The 25,842-nt window shown below is 41.7% G+C and overlaps 1 protein-coding gene and 1 long non-coding RNA gene across 2 annotated transcripts in view; one reads left to right on the top strand and one right to left on the bottom strand.

Annotated features, from left to right (window-relative positions):
- Positions 1-16,007, bottom strand: part of LOC139028660 (uncharacterized) — a 20,094-nt gene extending 4,087 nt beyond the window's left edge. Inside the window, exon 1 of the long non-coding RNA XR_011480870.1 lies at positions 15,722-16,007. This is a non-coding gene — a long non-coding RNA (uncharacterized lncRNA). The remainder of the gene's footprint in view (positions 1-15,721) is intronic.
- Positions 16,008-16,373: 366 nt separating this feature from the next.
- cmss1 (cms1 ribosomal small subunit homolog) overlaps positions 16,374-25,842 on the top strand; it is a 65,352-nt gene continuing 55,883 nt past the window's right edge. Inside the window, exon 1 of the mRNA XM_024010213.3 lies at positions 16,374-16,508. Within this exon, the coding sequence (XP_023865981.1) occupies positions 16,460-16,508 (49 nt within the window). The 5' untranslated portion in view covers positions 16,374-16,459. The remainder of the gene's footprint in view (positions 16,509-25,842) is intronic.

Here is a 25,842-nt window from a genome sequence, read left to right as displayed (position 1 = left end):
TGCGTGGTCCCATGGTGTTTATACTTGCGTACTATTGTTTGTACAGATGAACGTGGTACCTTCAGGCGTTTGGAAATTGCTCCCAAGGATTTTTTTCTGAGGTCTTGGCTGATTTCTTTAGATTTTCCCATGATGTCAAGCAAAGAGGCACTGAGTTTGAAGGAAGGCCTTGAAATACATCCACAGGTACACCTCCAATTGACTCAAATTATGTCAATTAGCTTATCAGAAGCTTCTAAAGCCAAAACATAATTTTCTGGAATTTTCCAAGCTGTTTAAAGGCACAGTCAACTTAGTGTAAGTCAAATTCTGACCCACTGGAATTGTGATACAGTGAATAATAAGTGAAATAATCTGTCTGTAAAAAATTGTTGGAAAGATTCCTTGTGTCATGCACAAAGTAGATGTCCTAACCGACTTGCCAAACTATAGTTTGTTAACAAGAAATGTGTGGAGTGGTTGAAAAACGAGTTTTAATGACTCTAACCTAAGTGTATGTAAACTTCCGACTTCAACTGTAGGTGTTCCTCTTGTCCAGGTGTTTTGCTGCTGTGTGAATAGCGATGGAAATGGCATCTTCCGTAGTTCTGTTGGAGCGGTAGGCAAATTGGAGTGGGTCCAGTGTGCCTGGCATGCTGGCCTTGATGTGGGCCATGACCAGCCTCTTGAAGCACTTCATGATGACCGGAGTGAGTGAAGCGGGTGATAGTAGGGCCCTATAAAATCTGTTGTATTTTTTACCTGATTCCGTCTAGTTTTATCCCAAATTCCTATTTCTCCATTTAGTTTTTCCTGCTTTTGGTTTCCCCCTGGTTATTTATGCTTTGGCACAAAAAAACATTTTTTTAATAGAAAAACAACTATAATGGATGTTCAAAGTCCACAACAATGCATAAACCACATCAGGAGACCACTTTTGAGGTCTGGGAAAATTTGAACAAATGTACATTTTTGGGTGTAGTTACCCTTTAATTCCAGTGTGCACCTAGCAAGAAGCTGTTGTTTAGCYTGTTTTTGTAGCTCACGTGATGGTAGACTTTGCAAAACAAATACCCACTGGATATGGGTAACTACACCCACAATACCCATTCTGCCAGGTAAGCATAGGCTACTTTGTATTTAACATTTAATTGAGAAGGTTTTTGGGAAAGCCTTTCCATCTACCAGAAGACTTGTCATTAGCATTATCGCCAAAGGCCAGACAAAGTGGTAGACGTGCACACCGCACATACAGAGACAAGTGGATTCTCGTTGCCTCTTCAGAAAGTTACAGGAAATACGAATCACTGATGCTTTCTATTCTTGTCTTATGATAAACTTTGGCAAATGAATACATTTTCAACGCATTTAGTTGATTCCCTACTAAGTTCAATAKATTTTTTWATATTGTTGAATTCTGTTTTAATGTCTGGATTCTGTGATTCCATCCATGTTCTCCACATTGCGGATGTTGTTCGTTAGTCATTTGGGCATGTCACCTTGTTTTTCTTGGGCACTGGGACAATGGTGGTCTCCTTGAAGCAGGTGGGGACTACAACTTGGGACAGGTTGAAGGTCCGAGAATACGCCCGCCAGCTGGTCAGCACAGATTCCGTGGACACGGCCAGAGTGCCATTTAGGCCTGCGACTTTGTGATTATTCAGTCTTTTAAGAGTTTCTCACGTCAGTCTCGGAGAGCAAAAACAGCTGGTTGTCCGGAGCAGTGAGAGTCTTCCAGGATGACTCTGTATTGTGTGCCTCAAAGTGAGCATTGAATGTGCTTAGCTCGTCTGGCAGGGAGGCTTCGGAGGGCACCACACAGCTGGATTTGCCTTTGTAGTCCATGATAGTCTGTCTTTGCCACATGCATCAAGAGTCTGAGTTGCCGAACATCAATTCAAGTTTGAGTCTGTAATGTCTTTTTTCGTCCCTAATGAATTTGCAGAGCTCATACTTGCTAGCCTTGTACGCATGACACACCACCAAGCCATCGGGTTTCGTTCTGCTGACATTGAATGCTGCACTATAGGCTGTCAACAAGGTACGGATATGTCCGTTCATCCAGGGTTTTCAGTTTGTTATTGTGGGTACAACATCATCAACACATTTCCTAATGAAGCATATGACTGACGATGTATATTCCACAATGTTGATGGATGAGTCCTGGGTGGATGAATCTTTGAACATATTCCAATCAGTATTCTCAAAACAGTCATGCAGCATTGAGTCTGCGTTCTCTGTCCAGCGCCTCACTATTCTCTGTGTTGATGGCTCCCTCTTAAGTTGCTGCTTGTAGGCGGGGAGTAGGAACAGAGAGACATGATCTGATTGGCCGAAGTGGGTGCGGGGGATGTATCATGAATGTTTGTATATACATGGACTAGCACATTGCTTCCTCTTGTGGGGCAGGATACATGTTGGTGAAATTCTGAAAAAAATGTGTTTTAAACGTGATTGGTTGAAATCACCCACGACAATAGAGATTGCTTTTGGGTTAGCGAATTCATGCTGGCTAATGATCTTGAACATTTCGCTGAGTGCCGCCCTGGTGTTTGCTTGTGGTGGTATGTACACAGTTGTGATAATAACACATGAATTCCCTCGGCATATAGTGGGGTCGGATTTTAGCATCAGATACTCCAGTTTGGTTTACAGGAGCTCGAGATGTTTTCAGCTTCGGTACACTGGGAATTGTTGATGAGGAAACATGTGCCTCCATCACCAAAAAGTTTGGATGTCAAATATTTGCATGGAAAGAGAAGCCAGCCACACAGCGCGGCTGAAACGTATAGTAATAACACAATGAACTTGCAGCTTTATTGACCTCCGTCAAGCAAACACTCACAGTGCCAATCCCAATAACCTCCAGTCTGAATAGATGCCAGGGGATTGTTTTCCAAAATATATTTGATGGATTGCTGCAGAAATTATGATTAATAAGGAAGATTATGAAGCTATTCTCTGTCTTGGTGTTGTACTGGGGGCAGGGGTCCTGTGTTGCCATGGTATTATCATCCTCATTTGCATATGTCACTAAGGATGTTATTGCACGAGCTGTGAGAAGCTGAAATGCCAATAGCACGGCTATTGTGTGTCCTTTCATATTTGGTTTGGTAAGAAATAGAAACACCATGCTTTGAGGATATGGCAATATTGGATATAGAGAGGATGAGGAAAAAAATAGATTAAAAATTGAGAAACCATACGGACACTATGGAATATAGTTTTGAAACAGTGGCCAATTGGTACACCAGTCTCGTTCGTTTCAACACCATCAGCATTTATTTACTTCCTGTTTATTTCCTGACCTGTGGGTGTTGTGTCATTAAATGCCACGTGGAGAACAAGCTCTCACCTGAAAGGAGCATTACACATCAACCCCCTCTCACCCGAAAGTCTCACTGCGTGTACGTATAACCTGCCACAMATGTTCTGATTCAGGTGTCACCTTGGCATTGTTCGTGTCACTCAGAGCACAGCTGAGATGAAGGCTCTTTGGTCTTTAGCGATATCACTTCCTCATTTAATGACGGCCAGCGCTGTATTCTAATCAGGAAATGGAACAAAATATCACTGGCACTCTGACCAGGTTTTTGAAAGGTCTTTGCTTACCTCTCTAAACTGCATTGTCAACAAGCAACCCTAGATACACCTGAACACTCACACACAAACATACCAGAGGTCGACCGATTAATCGGAATGGCCGATTAATTAGGGCCGATTCCAAGTTTACATAACAATCGGTAATCTGCATTTTTGGACACCGATTATGGGCGATTACATTGCACTCCACGAGGAGACTGCGTGTCAGGCTGACTGCCTGTTACGCGAGTGCAGCAAGGAGCCAAGGTAAGTTGCTAGCTAGCATTAAACTTATCTTATAAAAAACAATCAATCTTAACATAATCACTAGTTAACTACACATGGTTGATGATATTACTAGTTTATCTAGCTTGTCCTGTGTTGCATATAATCGATGCGGTGCCTGTTCATTTATCATTGAATCACAGCCTACTTTGCCAAACGGGTGATGATTTAACAAGCGCATTCACGAAAAAAGCACTGTCGTTGCACCAATGTGTACCTAACCATAAACAACAATGCCTTTCTTAAAATCAATACACAAGTATKWATTTTTAAAACTGCATATTTAGCTAACGTTACCTGCTAACATGAATTTATTTTAACTAGGGAAATTGTGTCACTTCTCTTGCGTTCTGTGCAAGGAGAGTCAGGGTATATGCAGCAGTTTGGGCTGCCTGGCTCGTTGCGAACTGTGTGAAGACCATTTCTTCCTAACAAAGACCGTAATTAATTTGCCAGAATTGTACATAATTATGACATAACATTGAAGGATGTGCAATGTAACAGCAATATTTAGACTTAGGGATGCCATCCGTTAGATAAAATACGGAACGGTTCCGTATTTCACTGAAAGAATAAACGTTTTGTTTTCGAAATTATAGTTTCCGGATTTGACCATATTAATGACCTAAGGCTTGTATTTCTGTGTGTTATTATATTCTAATTAAGTCTATGATTTGATATTTGATAGATTAGTCTGCCTGAGCGGTGGTAGGCAGCAGCAGGCTTGTAAGCATTCATTCAGACAGCACTTTCCTGCATTTGCCAGCAGCTCTTCGCTGTGCTTCAAGCACTGCGCTGTTTATGACTTCAAGCCTATCAACTCCCGAGATTAGGCTAGCAATACTATAGTGCCTAGAAGAACATCCAATAGTCAAAGGTATATGAAATACAAATGGTATAGAGAGAAATAGTCCTATAATTCCTATAATAACTACAACCTAAAACTTCTTACCTGGGAATATTGAAGTCTCATGTTAAAAGGAACCACCAGCTTTCATATGTTCTCATGTTCTGAGCAAGGAACCTAAACGTTAGCTTTCTTACATGGCACATATTGCACTTTTACTTTCTTCTCCAACACTTTGTTTTTGCATTATTTAAACCAAATTGAACATGTTCCATTATTTATTTGAGACTAAATAGATTTTATTGATGTTTTACAAGTTAAAATAAAAGTGTTCATTCAGTATTGTTGTAATTGTCATTATTACATATATATATATATAAAATCGGACGATTAATCAGGATTGGCTTTTTTTGGTCCTCCAATAATCGGCATCGGCGTTGAAAAATCATAATCGGTCGACCTCTAAAACATACACACACGCACAGACACTCACGCAAACACACTCACACTATATGATAATGTGAATGGCTGGAATACCCATGGAAGATGGAACCTTTATTATAATACATTTATTCTATACTAATTTCCTTTTATAATATCTAATACCTTACCACATAGTGAATGTAGCCTCAAAGTAAATCAACCCAGTTTGCAGTGAATATTTTGCAGTCAAAAGGCTGTAAGACCTGAAGTGTTGACCAATGAGTTCCAGCCCTGATTGCTGCGCTGACCTGACCCATGTGCTTAAACATTTGATGCGGCTGACAGGAACTGCACAAAAATGCATACAGGCAAAACGCACATGCACACATGTAAGCATGCAAATACACACACACACGGGTCAGGTAGTGCAATCCATTGGAATAGCAGAATGATTGAACAGCAGAGTGCCCCAAGACAAAAAAACATAAACTACAACACACGATGAATGAAACAACAATAAAGATCCCTGCCAAGTCTTTAAAATGCAGCTCGGCTCCTTGCGGGTTAAACCCAACCAGATGCTCAGGAATGCAGCTCGGCTCCTTGCGGGTTAAGCCCAACCAGATGCTCAGGAATGCAGCGTCGGCTCTTGCGGGTTAACCCAACAGAATGCTCAGGAATGCAGCTCGGCTCCTTGCGGGTTAAACCAACCAGATGCTCATGGAATGCAGCTCGGCTACTTGCGGTGTTAAGCCCAACCAGATGCTCAGGAATGCAAGCTCGGCTCCTTGCGGGTTAACCCAACCAGATGCTCAGGAATGCAGCTCGCTACTTGCGGGTTAAAGCCAACCAGATGCTCAGAATGCAGCTCGGCTCCTTGCGGGTTAAGCCCAACCAGATGCTCAGGAATGCAGCTCGGCACTTGCGGGTTAAAGCCCACCAGATGCTCAGGAATGCAGTCGGCTACTTGCGGGTTAAGCCCAACCAGATGCTCATGAAATGCAGCTCGGCTCCTTGCGGGTTAAGCCCAACCAGATGCTCAGGAATGCAGCTCGGCTTGCGGGTTAAGCCCAACCAGATCTCAGGAATGCAGCTCGGCTCCTTGCGGGTTAAACCCAACAGATGCTCATGAATGCAGCTCGGCTACTTGCGGGTAAGCCCAACCAGATGCTCAGGAATGCAGCTCGGCTCCTTGCGGTTAACCCAACCAGATGCTCAGGAATGCAGCTCGGCTACTTGCGGTTAAGCACCAACAGATGCTCATGAATGCAGCTCGGCTCCTTGCGGGTTAAGCCCAACCAGATGCTCAGGAATGCAGCTCGCTACTTGCGGGTTAAGCCCAACCAGATGCTCAGGAATGCAGCTTGGCTACTTGCGGTTAAGCCCAACCAGATGCTCATGAATGCAGCTCGGCTCCTTGCGGGTTAAGCCCAACCAGATGCTCAGGTGAATGCAGCTCGGCTACTTGCGGTTAAGCCCAACCAGATGCCAAGGATGCAAGAATCGGCTATTTGGCGGGTTAAGCCCAACCAGATGCTCAGGAATGCAGCTCGGCTACTTGCGGGTTAAGCCCAACCAGATGCTCATGAATGCAGAGGGAATTTGGAGACACAGGAAGTTGTTTGTGACAAAGTTTAGTGGAGCTCAAGGTCACTTCCAGTTTGTTTGTTCTTCCTCAGACACAGCTGTCCAATCAGAGATGTCATTGCTGACCCCTGACCTCTCCACGGCTAGTAGGCCCGAAGTGACCAGGGCGTAATGTGGTAAGCCAGAGTAATGGGCTGACCACATAACAGTGAACAGTTTTGAACCTTAGAATTTAAAATTAGCATTCTTATGGGACTATTTCATATGAAATTTCAAACGAGAGAGCTAAGAGGTATGTATCAGATGCTCAACATGCTTTGCTCACACCTACTGTAATGGTCTGGCCCTAAACCACACAAAAACAACACTAAACACTATGGAACACAAAGCTTTTACTATCTCATCCTGGAATATACAAGGTCTGAGGTCATCTGCCTTTGGCCTAAAGAGAAGGAACCCAGACTTCAAAGAAATTGAAAATACAGACATTGTCATCCTACAAGAAACATGGTATAAAGGAGACGGACCCACTGTTTGCCCTCTAGGTTCCAGAGAGCTGGTAGTCCCATCCACCAAACTACCAGGTGTGAAACAGGGAAGAGACTCAGGGGGTCTGTTAATTTGGTATAGAGCAGACCTAACCCACTCTATTAAATTAGTCAAAACAGGAACATTCTACATCTGGCTAGAAATGAATAAGGAAATTATCTCAACGGAGAAAAATGTCCTCATGTGTGCTACCTATATCCCCCCAACAGAATCCCCATACTTTAACGATGACAYCTTCTCCATCCTAGAGGGGGAGATCAACCATTTCCAGGCCCAGGGACACGTACTAGTCTATGGCGACCTAAATGCCAGAACTGGACAAGAACCTGACACCCTCAGCAAAAAGGGGGACAAGCACCTACCTGGAAGTGATAGCATTCCCTCCCCCATATGCCCCCCTAAACACAACTACGACAACATAAACGGGTCACAACTCCTGCAACTCTGTCGGATGCTGGGTATGTATATAGTCAATGGTAGGCTTCGAGGGGACTCCTATGGTAGGTACACCTATAGCTCATCTCTTGGCAGAAGTACTGTAGACTACTTTATCACTGACCTCACCCCAGAATCTCTCAGAGTGTTCACAGTCAGTCCACCGACACCCCTATCAGACCACAGCAAAATCACACTTAACTTGAACAGAGCTATGCCCAATCATGAGGCATCAAAGACAAAGGAGCTGAATAACAAGAAATGCTAAAGATGAAAGGAAAATAGTGTGGAAATCTACCAAAAAGCAAATACATTTGTATACTTGCCAGTAGAAAACCTAAACAGTATATTTGACCTCTCAGCTTCCCTATCAAATCTAAAAAATTCAAACAGAAAACCGAAGAAAATGTAGAACCATGACAAATGGTTCGATGAAGAATGCAAAAACCTAAGAAAGAAATTGAGAAACCTGTCCAACCAAAAACATAGACCCAGAAAACCTGAGCCTACGCCTTCACTATGGTGAATCACTAAAACAATACAGAAATACACCACGGAAAAACCACGAATGCAAATTCTATCTAGACATCCGTTGCCCTAGAGCACACAAAAAACTATACATACCTCTGCCTAAACATCAGTGCCACAGGTAACTTCCACAAAGCTGTGAGCGATATGAGAGACAAGGTAAGAAGGGCCTTCTATGCCATCAAAAGGAACATAAAATTCGACATAACAATTAGGATCTGGCTAAAAATACTTGAATCAGTTATAGAACCCATTYCCCTTCATGGTTGTGAGTGGTTTGCACATTTTGGGGAATATTCAGAGGTGGAAACTTTCCGTGGGAATTAACGGAAATATATGCAAATGATTATAAATACCATTTAAATGTAGATGTATTTTGCATTGGATATATTTACCATATCATATGGAGACAGAAACATAAACATTTTACCTTATCATAAGTAGACATAATTGCAAATGATTAAATACTTCCAAAAGAAATAAAAAAATGTACGAAATGAGCTTTAATTAAATGAGTTGACTCTTCACATGGGATGGTTTCACTGAACAACAAAAGGGAATARTGAATGATCCCTAACGATCCATCGCATCTCCCAAAAACGTTTTCAACATACATCTGTAAAATGATAGTCAAAGATGTGGTCGTCTTCCTCTCAGGCTTCCATGTCTTCTCCCTGGACCTCCTCAAAGTCCACCTTCTGAACATCAGACTCTGAGGCCTCATCTTGAGGATTGAGGATGAGGATGGCTCGTTGTAAGGCTCAAAAAGCCTCAAATTTGCCCGGATGGCCACCAAATTTTAACCATTGTATTGGTCAGCCTGTTGTGTGCTTCGATGTGTGTGTTCCCCTAACAAGGATCAGTTGTGCTCTGAGGTGGCTGATGTTGGTGGGATTTGGAGGATGATGGAGGCAACAGGGGAAAGAGCCTCAGATCAACGAAGTCCCTTCCAACAGGTGGCTGATGAGATATTCCCACCGTGATTATTATTATTATTTGACCATGCTGGTCATCTATGAACATTTGAACACCTTGGCCATGTTCTGTTATAATCTCCACCCGGCACAGTCAGAAGAGGACTGGCCACCCCTCATAGCCTGGTTCCTCTCTAGGTTTCTTCCTAGGTTCTGGCCTTTCTAGGGAGTTTTTCCTAGCCACCGTGCTTCTACACCTACATTGCTTGCTGTTTGGGGTTTTCGGCTGGGTTTCTGTACAGCACTTTGAGATATCAGCTGATGTAAGAAGGGCTTTATAAATACATTTGATTTGATATGTTGGTACGACTGCCATATTGCATCTCCATCCCAAAGCCCTTGCTTGGAAGTGTACTTCGCCAGACTTCGCCCTCGTCCAGGCCAAGGTGGCGAGACACGGTGGTGATGACACCATAGGCCTTGTTGATCTCTGCTCTTGCCAGCATACTTGGGGTCCAACATGTACGATGCTGCATGTATGGGCTTCAAGCAGATGTCTTCACGCTTTTTGATGTATTTCAGAACTGCAGTTTCCTCTGCTTGGAGCAACAGTGAAGTGGGCAGGGCAGTACGGATTTCTTCTCTTACATCTGCAAGCAGAGTCTGAACATCAGACAGGATGGCATTGTCTCCCTCAATCTGTGCAATGGCTACTGCTATAGGTTTCAGGAGTTTCAGGCTGCTTACCACTCTCTCCCAAAATACATCATCCAGGATGATCCTCTTGATGGGGGTGTCCATATCGGCAGACTGTGATATGGCCGTTTCTTGGAGAGACTCCTTCCCCTCCAGGAGACTGTCAAACATAATGACAACACCACCCCAACGGGTGTTGCTGGGCAGCTTCAATGTGGTGCTCTTATTCTTTTCACTTTGCTTGGTGAGGTAGATTGCTGCTATAACTTGATGACCCTTCACATACCTAACCATTTCCTTGGCTCTCTTGTAGAGTGTATCCATTGTTTTCAGTGCCATGATGTCCTTGAGGAGCAGATTCAATACATGAGCAGCACAGCCAAAGGGTGTGATGTGAGGGTAGGACTCCTCCACTTTAGACCAAGCAGCCTTTATGTTCACAGCATTGTCTGTCACCAGTGCAAATACCTTCTGTAGTCCAAGGTCATTGATGACTGGCGTCTGCTCATCTGCAATGTAGAGACCGGTGTGTCTGTTGTCCCTTGTGTGTGTGCTCTTGTAGAATACTGGTTGAGGGGTGGAGATGATGTAGTTAATTATTCCTTGCCCACGAACATTCGACCACCCATCAGAGATTAATGCAATACAGTCTGCTTTCTCTATGATTGGCTTGACCTTCACTTGAACTGTGTTGAACTCTGCATCCAGCAAATGAGTAGATAAGGCATGTCTGGTTGGAGGGGTGTGTGTGAAGAACATTCAGAAATTTCTTCCAATACACATTGCCTGTGAGCATCAGAGGTGAACCAGTTGCATACACAGCTCGAGCAAGACGTTCATAACCATTTCATTGACTACGTTCCTCCATTGAGTCAAAAAAACTTCTGATTCCAGGAGGACCATGAGCTGTTGCTATCAATAAGGTATCTGATTCATCATTTTCACCTCGAATAGAAGTAGAGGGACTTTTGTCAGAGCGCTGAGGGAACTTTATGAACTTGGCCAGAGGATTCTGCATCTTTGTTGCATTATTCACATATGATTTGGCACAGTATTTGCAAATGTACACAGCTTTTCCTTCTGCATTAGCTTCAGTAAGTTGCAGATAGTGCCTGTGGCATTTACCTGTAAAGATTAGAAAAAATGAGGAAAAAAAATAGATAAAATACAATTCCATGTATAAATAAATAGTTAATCAGTTCGATTAAACAACTCCTTTGTAAGATACATGTTTTAAAATGAAACATGTATAGAAACAGGTGAATTAACACTCCTCAGTTAGCAGGCTCAAGTAAGCTAAAACCCACATGGTAGCAAAAACTAGCTAGCAGAAATGTAGAGGTTAGAAATTATTTAAACATACTTTGCTGTAGGCTACCATTTACTAGTTAACAAAAAATCATGCATGTCATATAAAATAATTACCCCACCCAGTATTGTAATCAAAACGTACCAGAATGCATGTAGTCCTTTGCTCAGACAGTGTAGTAGTGTGGGCTCAATAGCATCTCATTAGTGTGCAAGATCTTGAGAGTCAGCTGTACATGTGATGGAAGAGTGCACTGCACATGTGATGGAAGAATGCACTGTGCATGCAGAGGGTTGCAATTCCATTGAATTGGGGATAGTTTAACCAAAATATGCCACAAGACCTAGAATTGCCTTATGTGTATCCCAGAAAAAAGGGTTCATCGTTATAAACTAACTTTTTTGATGAATTTAAGCTAAATTCCCAGGCTTAACTTCCCATGGGAAATTTCCGGTTTAAATTCAAAGAATTTACTGAAAAGTTACCAACCCTTTGCAATCCTAGTTGTGAGGCCAGGGGTCCGCTCACCAACCAGGAATTCACAAAATGTGACAAACGCCAAATTGAGACTCTGCATGCAGAATTCTGCAAAAATATCCTCTGTGTACAACGGAAAACACCAAATAATGCATGCAGAGCAGAATTAGGCCGATACCCACTAATTATCAAAATCCAGAAAAGAGCTGTTAAATTCTACAACCACCTAAAAGGAAGCAATTCCCAAACCTTCCATAACAAAGCCATCACCTACAGAGAAAAAACACTGGAGAAGAGTTCCCTAAGCAAGCTGGTCCTGGGGCTCTGTTCACAAACACAAACAGACCCCACAGAGCCCCAGGGCAGCAACACAATTAGACCCAACCAAATCATGAGAAAACAAAAATATAATTACTTGTCACAGAACAAACTAGAATGCCATTTGGCACTAAACATACAGTACACAGTGGCAGAATACCTGACCACTGTGACTGAACCAAAATGTAGTAAATCTTTGACTACGTACAGACTCAGTGAGCACAGTTATGCTATTGAGAAAGGCCGCCAAAGGCAGACCTGGCTCTCGAGAGAAGACAGGCTATGCACACATTGCCCACAAAATGAGGTGGAAACTGAGAGCACTTCCTAGCCTCCTGCCAAATGTATGACCATATTAGAGACACATATTTCCCTCAGATTACACAGACCCACAAAGAATTTGAAAACAAATCCAATTTTGATCAACTCCTATATCTATTGGGTGAAATACCAGTATGCAATCACAGCAGCAAGATGTGTGACCTGTAGCCACAAGAAAAGGACAACCAGTGAAGAACAAACACCATTGTAAATACAACCCATATTTATGTTTATTTATTTTCACTTTTGTACTTTAACTATTTGCACAACATTACAACACCGTATATACAGTATATACACATAATATGACATTTGGAACTTTGTAAGTGTAATGTTTACTGTAGAATTTGTATTGTTTATTTCACAAAGTGTTTAATATCTATTTCACTTGCTTTGGTAATGTAAACATATATTTCCCATGCCAATAAAGCCCTTCGAATTGAGTGAGAGAAAGAGTGAGTGTGAACGAGTGTCACTTGACTGAGTACGAGTGTCTCAATGCTACAGTCAGGAGAACAAGCAGAGAAACAAACAAACAAACAAGAGACAACAGTAAACACAAATCTACCTCATTAAAAACCTAGTGTATGGTGCTACACACATGAAATAGATTTTGTTGTGATTCTCATTCCAGTTGTGAGGAGGGGATTATCACTTTGTGTGTAGAGGCTCAGTAAAAGGAAGAAAATAGTAAGGGAGGGAGGGTGAGGGACAAAAATGGAGTTGGAAGGTCAGAGAGAAAATCAGAATAGGGAGTGTTATAAGTTCTGGGAGAGAAAAACAAGAGAGAGAGAGAGACATTTGCGGGCACACAGTAATTAGCACTGAACGATTTCAGTGCTAATTAGACTTCTCTCTCTCTCTCTCGCTCCTCCTCCTCTGTTGTTCTCTTAGTGCTCAGTGAAGAAATGGCCAGCATCAGAGAGGACGATATTCCAAAAACAACACGTCTCCTTGTGATCATTAAAAAGAGAAAGTGAGGAACAGCTGCATCCAACAAAATCAACACGTTAACACAGACGCACCGCAGTCTGCAATCACACACAGGTCCACAGACACAGCTGCTAAAGCGCCTAGTCTTAAAGACTTTCATCCTCTATCTCCCTCACAAAAACAGGCTTTCAGGAGAAAGTCTGGTGATCTTTTTGATTCCCACAGTTTTTTATTGATTTTCTCTGTATCAGAAGAGTCATCTGCTCATGTTTTGGTAAGAGTCTGTTTCTCTCTCTTCTCATATGAGTTAACAGATGTTTTCTTCAAAACTAATCATATCAGCTTTTGTGCCAAACAATATGAATGGCTGATGAACTTTGAAAGAAAAGTAGATTTCCCTATTGTTCCCAGTGGCAGAGAGCGGGATTGTTCCTTTTCACACACACACACAGTAACTAGAAGCTGTAGATTCATTGTACCTCACTAGCACACAGCCAACACTCCCAGAGAGGAGGAGAGCTGAGGCAGACGTCTGTCTCTTTCTAGGGATGATAGACCAGTTAATTACATGTGGAGCTGCCATTTACGGCCCATTGTCTCATCTGAATGTTGGCTGCACTCAGCTCAATGTGTTCACTTTGTCCTTCCTTTCTTTCCCTTACCTATTTTCTTTATCTCTGCTTTCTGGGGGTACCACAGCACAGCCATCCTGACTCTGTATAATTTCCTCAGTAATCAGCCTGTTCTCTCTACGTGGTGGCGAAGCTTTAATCAAACGTCTCGCAGCCAGAAAATGTGTTATTCCGACAGAAACACACAATTACTCCCGGAAGACTTGTCCCTCCCTCCCTCCACAGCTGCAGAAAGGAGGGCACCATTCCAATCACATCCTCCTTTTTCTTCTTGTCTTTCCCCCCTTTCTTTCTTTCTCTCTGTGTGTAAAACTAATGAGAAGGCCCGTCTCTGTGATGATGACAGAACAGAGAGTGTGTAATGTAAACTGCAGAGAAAGACACCCCAGGGAACAGGCCGCTGCAGCCCAACGCCCTGAGGAGGCATTACCTCTGATGATGATGACTAATGCATGTGTAGTGGTATTGTACTCTTCTGTAATTGCCTCTGTCATCTCCCAAAGGTCAGAAAGTGGAGCTGTATTATGCAAAGCCTCCCCTTTGCCTCTTGACGCGTAATTAAATTGGAGTTTGAGATATAGTTCCACTGCATGTGAAACAAAAGCCACTATCTCTACTCAGCTTATGAAGTAGGCCTATAGGAGGCCACCCTGGGACAATGTGTTCTGATTAGGACAACCACATTTTCAACTGGGCATTTTGCTCAAAACCTCCACTTAGAAAGTAAAAAAATTCAACCAGACATAGATTATACATTGATTGTACAAAACATTCTGGATTAAATACAGAATAGAATAGGCTTAGTAATATGGCCTATTTTAGAATCAGAGTGTGAAATAGTTATACACTTGTCTCCAACATGTAGGCTCAGCTTTCCCAAATAGTCCCATTACAAGTCAGAATGATGAACAAACTTAATTTCAATTTACTTTACCTGTTGTCCATCGATTTTGTCCCTGTCGGAGGTAATCTGGTACAGACTATACATAGGGAAGTGTTATCAACCTGACCTTCAGTATGCTGGCCTGTATATCAGTTTGTATTTGCGTTTTATTGTCAATATTGATACAATTCGCATGTGACAAACACTTGCAAGATATGGCCGAGCCTAACCGAATCACAAACCAAATGACAAACACTTTCAGGTGATTGCAAGGAAATGTGCTACGGTCGACTTAGTTCGGTTTACATTAGGTTATTGTTTACATATTGTGCATCAGGTAACAGTGCAGCAAAAAGTCGAGTAAACAACACTTTCCTGTGGATACCCCTTCTCCACTTCCTACCGCCAAAAGGACCAATAGCATGTAGCCAACAACCAGTAAAGTAGTGTAAATATCATGTTATTCAAATTCTGGCTTGTAAAGACTATTGCATCTTTTTAGGTCAACTTTGGTTAGACTGAAAATCGTAACAGTCTGATGTTTAGGCAAGCCTAGATAGAGTGCGTTTCAAACTCTTAAAAAGACACACCCTATCTCCTCAGCCCTCAAATTAAGTGGACACTTCTGATGACGTATCATGACGTCTGATGAGTATACACTTACAGGGCAAGGGGTGAGGGAGGAWGGAATGATTTTTAAATGGACCGCCCTTGCCAGGAAATTCGTCCCTCGTTCATCCCGCGATGATTGTGTTTTCAGCCACGGGTAGCTTGTGGGTGCTTTATATGAGCTACAGTCAATTGTGATTTCATGTCTACTATAACTAACTATATAATTATTAATATACGTCTACTCTATGATGGCTAGCAAATTAATTAGCTAACAGACATTAGCCTGCCAAGGATTTTTTTKTTTTTTCTACAATTTCCAAAAACTAACCAAACAAAAACATCATTACTTTTATGAGACTAGTTTGTGCATTAGTAGCACAATTTAACTTATTTACATTCGTTTTTACTTACACTTGTATGTTGACTCCATATTGACGGAGGACTTTTCTTAGCGGATGTACAATCATCGTGAATTGAAATATGGGGCGTTTCAGGCACGAAGCGAACAAAATTGTACACTCGCAAACTCCATTAATAAAAGCGAGGGCTGAGGGGCTTACGTTGCAAACTTCCCTTGCTTGGCTAATCGTTAGGACCGACGACAAATATGGCATCGGGGACTCCCCCAAGAGCATAGGGTTGTCTACTTCGAATTTGAAACGCTGCCAATAAAGTCTGAATAGAATAGGACTCAAGTTGCAGATTCCCCATAAAAGACATCAATCAGAAATACATTCTCTCTCAATAACATAGCTTACGTTACATTTGAAAACATTTTAATTTATACATAAACTTGTCATGACATATGCCCTGCGTTAATTATGCACATTTATCTTGAATCTGTAGATTTGAATGTTAAAATAGAAATATTTGAGTTACGTTATATACCGCAATGTCACATAACGTTTCTCAGCGGTTTAGCAATTCTTTATTGTAGCCCTTCTTGAAACATTTACACAATAACAGATGCCACTTTGGTGACTGTTTCTTTTGCAGGGGCTTTGTCAGTGTAGACTTAACCTAACGTAGTAAGTGTAGACTTGATGGCTTGTCCATGACCCGGTAACACTTCCGTTTAAACTGTTAACAAATGTCATGCGATTGTGAACAACCAGAAGCCACAGCGCAGCGGTAGTTTTGGATTTGAAGATGGGGGACGATTTAGGTGATGACTGGTGGGAACAAAAGGGCAATTCGGGTAAGTTATAATATTTCTAACAGCTGGAAGTATGTGTGCCTTTGGCTGAGCAAGATACCGTCTCATATTTGTCATTGCACTGGGTGTATTTTAAATATCCATAGGACAGCTAACATAGATAACTAGTAGCTAGCTAACGAGACTCCCATGCTTGGCTATTCTGTCCATGTTTAGCTGAAGGCCTTCAAAGCAATTGCTCAACTGTCCTCTTCCGAGCAGGTTTAATGTATTTTAATATTATGCCTGCGCTGTGTTCGTCCATAGAGTTGAATTAGTTAGCCAAAGCAACATGCGTGTATGTTCTGTTTTACACGTGTGTAGCTGATGGAGCTCACACCGAGGTGTATTGTGGTAGTTGATGTTCGACGCGTTTTTAGACCTGTACCACAGATCTCGATACAGTTTTCATTTTTCCAAAACTAAAATCTGTTACGAACAGAGTGGACTAAGTTTTGTAGACTCTACCCTTTGCAAACGTAAAAATAAATGCCTTTATGAGTATAAGGGCGAATTGTTATTACACACGCGCAGTTCAAAGAAGGCGTTCCCTAACAGAAATATGCAAATAATGGTAGAACTTGCCAATATCAAAGATTTTTATAACTAAACCAAGGTAGACCACAGCCTGTCGTTTCCAATGGGAACAAATGAGCCATAGTGGGCAGAGCCAAGCACGAGTTAGCGAGATCCCATTGGCACGTTCTAGCATCATCTGCATATTTTCTTTATGGGACGCCTACTCTTTTGTGTGTGTGTGTGTGTGTGTGGTGTGTGTGTAATTCAATTCGCCTTTGCACTCCTAAACAATGCAAAAGTTTTTTTTATTTTTTTAAATCGCCACGGTTAAAGTTTACAAACCTTAGTACACTCTGTTTATAACAGATTCTAGTTTTGGAAACAGAACTGTATTGAGATCAAATGTTTCATCGATGAGAACATTTGAGAAATGTCTGCCAAAATCCATCTAGTTCAATCTTCTCCCACTGCACGCCAGTGGGTTTGTGGAAACACCAAGCGGATGCTTCACATTTAAAAATCCGGTGAAATATCTGTTTCATTGGCACAGATATGAACTGTAGAACAATGTCATGCTTGGCTCTGCCCACCTCCTTGCTTGCTCTACGGACTGTGATTAATTTGCTCTCATCGGAAACGACAGGCTGTGGTCTATCTTGGGTTAGTTATAAAAATCTTTGCCTGAACCAGAGATAACTCTAATCCACTCTCTGTACTTGAWATCATGTGCCAAAGAGACTGGCCTTTCTGCCATCTTCAAATATGAATATTCTATCATGAATGTTAATGAGCTTGAAGAGAACAGAGGATTTGGTCCTGATTATATCACCCTCACAGCTGTCCTCCAATCACAATAATTATTCAAATATTTGAACTTTTTTCTCCACAGAACATGTTGGTATCTGGTTGCTAAGCAACCATATTGTTTGTCCAGATGAAACCAGTCTGTCAAAAGTTGATAGCTCACATCTACATTCTCAAACTAAATACATACTGCAGTTCCAACCACAAAATGTCAAAATACATCAACTAGCTCACTAACAGCAAAATTATTGTTTTTGACTTTGTTAGAAATTCTAGTTCTACTTTTGAGGCTCCACATGTTGTCATGGAAAATATGAACGTTATTTCCAAAACCAATGAGCATCCAGCACATATTGAATGTTGAGATTGACGAAAGGCCAGTCTCTTTGGCAATGACAGAGAGGTAAAGAATGGAATGTTAGCTAAAGAGACTGGTACTCGGACTACATTTACATTTAAGTCATTTAGCAGACGCTCTTATCCAGAGCGACTTACAAATTGACTAGAGTCTTAGTTGGTAATAATAAGGAATTCCTCTTGACTACGCCCACAAATTGGGGAAAACCAACATTCTTTCCCGTTGACCTCCCGTTGTAAAAGAGGCAACTTTGTCGTAGATTTTTTGTTATACAGAAATAACAAAACATCCCGAAAAGCTGCTGTGGTGTTCAATGTACATGTAGCCAGGTCAAATCCCAACCTATGGTTTGCAATAATCCCATGTAGTGAAATAGAGCCTGTGATAAGAGCCCTGTGGCTTCAGGCTATTCGGCATGGGAGAGTGGGAAATGTGGGGACACGGTGTCGAAGTAGGCTACACGTAGACATGGGTGTGGAAAACATTTAATTACAGGTAATACATTATAACTTCTTTGGTACAGTCTGTTTGTAACTCCACTCATTAACCTCTCTTGGGTAGGGGGCAGTATTTTTACGACCAGATGAAAAGCGTGCCCAAAGTAAACTGCCTGTTACTCAGGCCCAGAGGCTAGGATATGCATATAATTGGTAGATTTGAAAAGGACACACTCTAAAGTTTCTAAAACTGTTAAAATTATGTCTGTGAGTATAACAGAACTGATATGGCAGGCGAAACCCACGAGGACAAACCCCCCCCCCCCAAAAAAAAATTCAGCCTACCTCTATTTTCAATGGCTATCACTTTAATTATAAGGCCAAGTCCTCCCAGATTGCAGTTCCTAGGGCTTCCACTAGATGTCAACAGTCTTTAGAGTTTCAGGCTGGTTTTTGGAAAAATGAGCCAGAAATTGTAGTTTTTCTAGGTGGCTCCCATTTTGGCTGTAGTGATTCCAAGCGCGTGGAAGAGAGCGCGTTCTTTGGTGTTTTTCTCCGGTAAAGAAAATAACGATTCTCCGTCTTAAATTGTATCGTTTATTTGCGTATTAGGGTACCTACGGTTTGATTATAAACGTTGTTTCACTTGCTTGGAGAAGTTTATTAGTAACGTTTGGGATTCATTTTGTATGCATTTTGATGGAGGGAAACTGGGTGGATTGTTGACTGAAGCGCGCCAGCTAAACTGAGTTTTTATGGATATAAAGAAGGACATTATCGAACAAAAGGACCATTTGTGATGTAACTGGGACCTTTTGGAGTGCCAACAGAAGACGATCATCAAAGGTAAGGCATTTTTTATATCGCTATTTCTGACTTGCGTGTCGCACCTGCCTGGTTGAAATATGTTTTTCATGTGTTTGTATGCGGGGCGATGTACTCAGATAATTGCATGTTTTGCTTTCGCCTTAAAGCCTTTTTGAAATCTGACACCGCGGCTGGATTAACAAGAAATTAAGCTTTATTTTGATGTGTTACACTTGTGATTTTATGAAAGTTAAATATTTATAATACTGTAGTTTGAATTTCGCGCTCTGCAATTTCACCGGATGTTGACGCTACCGTCCCACCTGCCCATAAGAAGTTAATTGTAGCTGTATAGTCTTTGTTTGTTGTTGGTCTTGGCAACTTAACCTTTTCACAAGTGAGTTCAAAATATCTCTAACGGTCGCCCCAGCGTGAGTTGTTTTATGCGCAGGATGTCAGAATGTAGTCACTGTTCCAAAATGTGATTGTTACCCAACAGGACAGGTTAACACGCACTGCCTGCTAATTATCTATAGGCTATGTTTACATTTTTCAATTTCAACTTATTTTCTAACAAGTTTTATTTTTTAACAACAGTTTGAGTTGAGGTGTGTTCCGCTTCCTTATTAATTCACATAGAAGTAGCCTATTTCAGTGTTTCGGACGATTTATGTTTGAAGCTTTACTGAGCCGGACAAACTGCTCTCTTCCACAGAGCCCAAGCACTTCACCAATGTTTCCGCAGACATTTGCGCAGTCTTGCAGGAATTGGCACATTTTCTGGCTGTTGCTCACATTGCCTTCCTTGTTGTTTTCCTTACAAATAATAACTTTGGACATGTGTGCATTCCTATTTTTTATTTATTTTATTTAACCTTTTATTTAACTAGGCATGTCAGTTAAGAACACATTCTTATTTACAATGACAGCCTACCAAAAGGCAAAAGGCCTCCTGCGGGGATGGGGGCTGGGATTAAGAATATAGGACAAGACAAAACAAATATCACGACAAGAGAGACACCACAACACTACATAAAGAGAGACCACAGACAACCACATAGCAGCAACGTATGACAACACAGCATGGTATCAACACAACATGGTAGAAACACAACATTGCAGAAGCAAAACATGGTACAAACATTATTGGGCACAGACAACAGCAATAAGGTAGAGACAACAATACATCACACAAAGCAGCCACAACTGTCAGTAAGAGTGTCCATGATTGAGTCTTTGAATGAAGAGATGGAGATAAAACGGTCCAGTTTGAGTGTTTGTTGCAGCTCGTTCCAGTCGGATTACTTTCAATTTCTAGAAAGTGTTTTACTAAATTATTTTGATCAATTGTGCGCTCACCCATGATGAATTCTAAATAGTAATTGCTATTTGCTAATTCATATTGCGTTTTCTGACAGCCGAGAGTTATCCAAATATGACTGCTTGTGTTACGTCAATCTTTCTTCAGTTAGAGCTAGGACTAATGTAGCCTACATTTTCCGGTTTGGATGATTGTGTTATGCWGTAGATACTTCTGTGAATGTCTGAACATCGCATCTAAAAAATAAACTGGTCACATTCAGGACATAACTTCGTAAGGACTGTGTTTGTGCAAAATATTTCTATGAAAAAACAGTGTGGCTAGCTTAAATGCAGACTGTTGTCAATCAAAACTGGATGTTCTAAATAAGCGTTCTAATCACACCGGTTTGAGCGTACACAGCCACGACTTACCGTTCTTTGTGCAGCTTCAATTGTCAAACAAAGTTGGAAATTGTTGCGCCTCCATCAGTAATTTTCTTCCCTCATGTTTTGCAAGTTGCAATCCATTTTTTGTTGATACAGTGTCGTCTTTATATCCGAAAATAATAATTTTGGGTATCATCTTTCCAAGGGCTCCATCTGAATTCACCCGCCGACGTTCCTCTGCACTGCCACGCACAACTTTTTTTTCAGCTGGCACAATTTGATTGGCTGCTGTCCGATTCAAACTGTAATCCGTTAAATGAAGAGTTGATGCGCTGCACACTTTTTTTTAATAGCATAACTTTTAATTTTTGGGCTTGGGGAGTGTGGCTGGTCGAGTCATAAGGTCCAAGTCAAGTCACGAGTCATTGGGGTTAAAGTCAAAGTCGAGTTGCAGGTCATCATATTTGTGACTCGAGTCCACACCTCTGGTTATAAGTGAAATAATCTGTCTGTAAACAATTGTTGGAAAAATTACTTGCGTCATGCACAAAGTAGATGTCCTAACCGACTTGCCAAAACTATAGTTTGTTAACAAGAAATTTGTGGAGTGGTTGAAAAACGAGTTTTAATGACTCCAACCGAAGTGTGTAAACTTCCGAAATCAACTGTACTTGTCGAGTATGAACATGCTCCTACCTAGACAACTTTAAAGATGCTACATGTTTAGGGTTGTGTCGTTATACAGTATGATTACATTTAATATAGTGATATTTGACGATATATTGTGATGTGCAAGAATATACTCTATTTGAACTTTACCAATCAAAATCTTCCAGTTTTATCAGTTGCGCTGTTTCAATATGTTGTACATTAATTAACTAAGCCTTATTTCTTCATACAAATATTATTTTAATGAGAATGCAACTATAATATTGTAAATAAGCACAAAAATGACAGTCTGGAATGACTGTCATTAACGGCGCAAAACTATTATATTGGATATGGTGATATTTGGAGTAGCATATCATAGAAGAGGTGTACCCAAATATCTCCCCACCCTACTACATATAGGAGTATTTTTTGCGTAGTGTAGGGAATCATTGTACCATCAAATCGCTGTGACAAATCTTTTCGATAACCAAAAATATGCTTTTTACAGATGGTTGAAGCTGGTGGACCAAAACTAAAGTTACTTTTGGTTCAACAACTTGAAACAGCTGTAAAAACTATATTTTTAGTTATTGAAAAGATGTCACAGCGATTTAGATGGTACAATGATTCTGTACACTATTCAGTGATTGTTTTCTCATAAACTGAAATTGAGCAAACAGTGTAGAATATGGACGTTATATATTATGGACGTTTTCTGAAATTACAAAGTAGCACCTAATAAAGGAGATTTTGAKATTTTAAATAGACCATCAGGAAATTAACAGATTGCGCACAATGGCATAATACATTCTTTATTGATTTACACAGCACTAATGCAAGCAGTTGGTTTCAAATATTATAGCACCTGCAATGTGTTATTTCCCTAGTTAGTAAAATAGGGAATTGTCTCAGATGTAGTTATATATTTTCCATCTGCAATGTTCTGAACATTTCCCCTGAATTCACCCCAGCCGTGTCTATTGTGGTTCTCAGGATGTGGTTGGCTAGTTTCTCATGTTGGACACAGTCTGACCGTTCAGTGTTTTCCCAGATTGCATGGCGGCGGCATGCGGCTGTCCTTTGCTCTGTCCAGTGTTAGTAGTGCTGTTTGTCCCTCTCGGCATACTGTAGCCTTTGGTTTGGGGATCCTGGTGGGGCCGGGCTTCAGAATTGCAGGAACCTGGCGAGTGGAAATGGAAATGTGTCAACAGCGGTCACAATAAGTTGTTATTAGGGCCAGGAGTCTTTCCTGATCAGGTACTCACACACAACAGGGTTTCCGTTAGGACCGGCAACATTTTTCATTTACTAGGCATTTGAGACATTTACTGGACCCATGTGCTTTGGTTGCGTAACCTGATTACGGCGTCCAACCACGGTGCTCAGAATGACAGAAATCACATTTTAGAATATGGTAATTCATATGAACAGAACATGCAAGTCAAGGATGCAACGATGTGCGGTCCTTCTTACCCAATTCTGATGTMCTCTTTAAACATATAATAACTGTCCACATTTACATTTCCTCAGCCAACAAGACCAGTAACTAACAGCAAAATCACTATGTCAATCCTCTGTATTAGAAACGTTTAGGCTACCTATTCTATTGGTCAGCTTGTGGAGGAAGAAATGGCCTGTTCCAAACAGACTCTGGGACAGTTGTGGGATGATAGATACCAAATTCATAGGCTATTTTGAAGCAAGGCAAGACATGCATCATAACATATATTAAAACGTTCAGGCTTCGAACAATAAGTATGTTTTCAAAATGCATACTTCCTCCAGCTCATAGCAAAGTGGTGTGTGACGCGCTGATGAAGCCTMGCTTCCGTTGCTGTTTAATGCTGCGTTCAAAACAACTGTGAAGTCTGAAATCTTCGACTTCCAACTTCAGTGCGTTCAAGACAACTGGGAGAGAAAAAAAATGCTACTGGGGGGAAACTGAGGGAAAAAATAGTTTTGAACGGTCATCCAACTCGGAATTCCCACTCGGGCCTCTTTCTAGAGCTCCGACTTTCCGACCTGAAGATCACTGACGTTATGTTTTGACCTCGTATTTTTCACAGTTCCCAGTTGTCTTGAAAGCACCACAAGATGCTGCAGCATCAGCTCTTGCTCTGTCTGACAGATTTCAGACACTGCTGTATGTGTGTGATACATAACGGATATACTGTACAAGCATCAATTTTATTCCACTAAATTATGCAAATTAACATGTAGACCGATAAGCATGACCAGTCAAATTTATTTTCATCAACTGCTATTTCCATCCACGAATAGGCTAAAAAGCATTATTTTGCAATGGGATTTCTTTTCTTGGCCGGAGTCAATTTTAATTATCTGCTTTTTTTTGTGCTCCAAACCCTGACACACATACATGATGGTTTCTGCACTGAATGAAAATAGGAAAAAAAACGAATCATTTTTTCCATTGCTTGATTTTGACAGTCTGTCAGTAGGGGTGCAGCTGAACCATTCTGGCTGCCATAGCTCTGACATCACCCACTAGTGCTGCCATTGTAGGGCTTTGCATCATCACACACTGCCAAACCAGCCAAAGCAGAGTTCAATCAGTATTTGATCTGATGCTTCAAAGACACCCAATAACTGTCACTTCAGTCACATCAAAATGACTGAGTACCTGAGGAAGGTGCTCTTATATCTGCTTCTTTACCTCCCCATCTCCCTGTGTCTATATCCATCTCCTTTACCTCCCACCTCCATCTCCCTGTGTCTATATCCATCTCCTTTACCCCTCCATCTCCCTGTGTCTATATCCATCTCCTTTACCTCCCCCCTCCATCTCTCTGTGTCTATATCCATCTCCTTTACCTCCCAAACTCCACTCTCTGTGTCTAATATCCATCTCTTACCTCCCCCTCCAACTCTCCCTGTGGGTCATATCCAATCTCCTTACCTCCCCCCTCCATCTTCTGTGTCGTAATATCCATCTCCCTTTACCTCCCCCTCCATCTCCCTGTGTCTATATCCATCTCCTTTAACCCTCCCCTCCATCTCCCGTTCTATATCCATCTCCTTACTCCCCCTCCATCTCTCTGTGTCTATATCCATCTCCTTTGCTCCCCCCTCCATCTCCCTGTGTCTATATCCATCCCTTTACCTCCCCCTCCATCTCTCTGTGTCTATATCCATCTCCTTTACCTCCCCACTCTCCCTGTTCTATATCCATCTCCTTACCTCCCCCTCCATCTCCTGTGTCTATATCCATCCTCCTTATCCTCCCCTCCCGATCTCCTCTGTGTCATATCCATCTCCTTTACCTCCCCCCTCCATCCCTGTGTCTAATCATCTCCCTTTACCTCCCCCTCCATCTCCCGTGTCTATATCCATCTCCTTTACTCCCCCCTCCATCTCCCTGTTCTATACCATCTCCTTACTCCCCCCCCAATCTCACGTGTCCTATCCATCTCCTTTACTCCCCGGCCATTCCCTGTGCTATATCCCTCTCCTTACCCCCCCCCATCTCTCTGTGTCTATATCGACTCCTTTACCTCCCCTCCATCTCCCTGTGTCTATATCCATCTCTTTTACCATCCCCCTCCACCTCTGTGTCTATATCCATCTCTTTTACCTCCCCCCTCCATCCTCTTCTGTGTCTATATCCATCTCTTTTACTGCTCCCCTCTCATTCTTGTTGCATATCGATGGCTTTTTACCTCCCCCGTTCCTAATCTCTCTGTCTATTTGTCTCCTATCTCTCCCCTCTATATCATCTCATTTATGTCGTGGGGCTGGTTTGGGTCGGCCTGTCCCTGGTTTTTGTTTTGTCTGTTGCGTTTCGTGTTGCGTGTGCTCACTCGCCTTGGTCTTTTAGTTTCTTTCGTTGTTTGTGGGTGGTTTGCCGTATTCTGCCGTGTGATCGATGTCATTGTTCCATGTTCTCGAATGTTTTGTTGTGCTTTTTGCGTGCTTTGTTCCTGTCGTTCTGTTTGTTTCTGTTCGTATTTTGCCTGTATGCGCCGTTTGTTCCAATTCCATGTGCTCATACGTTGCTTTCTTTGTGTGTGGTTGCCTGTTCCGTGTTGTTTCTTAGTTGATTTGCTGAGTTTCC

Source organism: Salvelinus sp. IW2-2015, linkage group LG2 (assembly GCF_002910315.2).
Source record: "Salvelinus sp. IW2-2015 linkage group LG2, ASM291031v2, whole genome shotgun sequence".
NCBI classification, from domain to species: domain Eukaryota; kingdom Metazoa; phylum Chordata; class Actinopteri; order Salmoniformes; family Salmonidae; genus Salvelinus; species Salvelinus sp. IW2-2015.
This window is presented reverse-complemented; position numbering and strand designations above follow the sequence as displayed.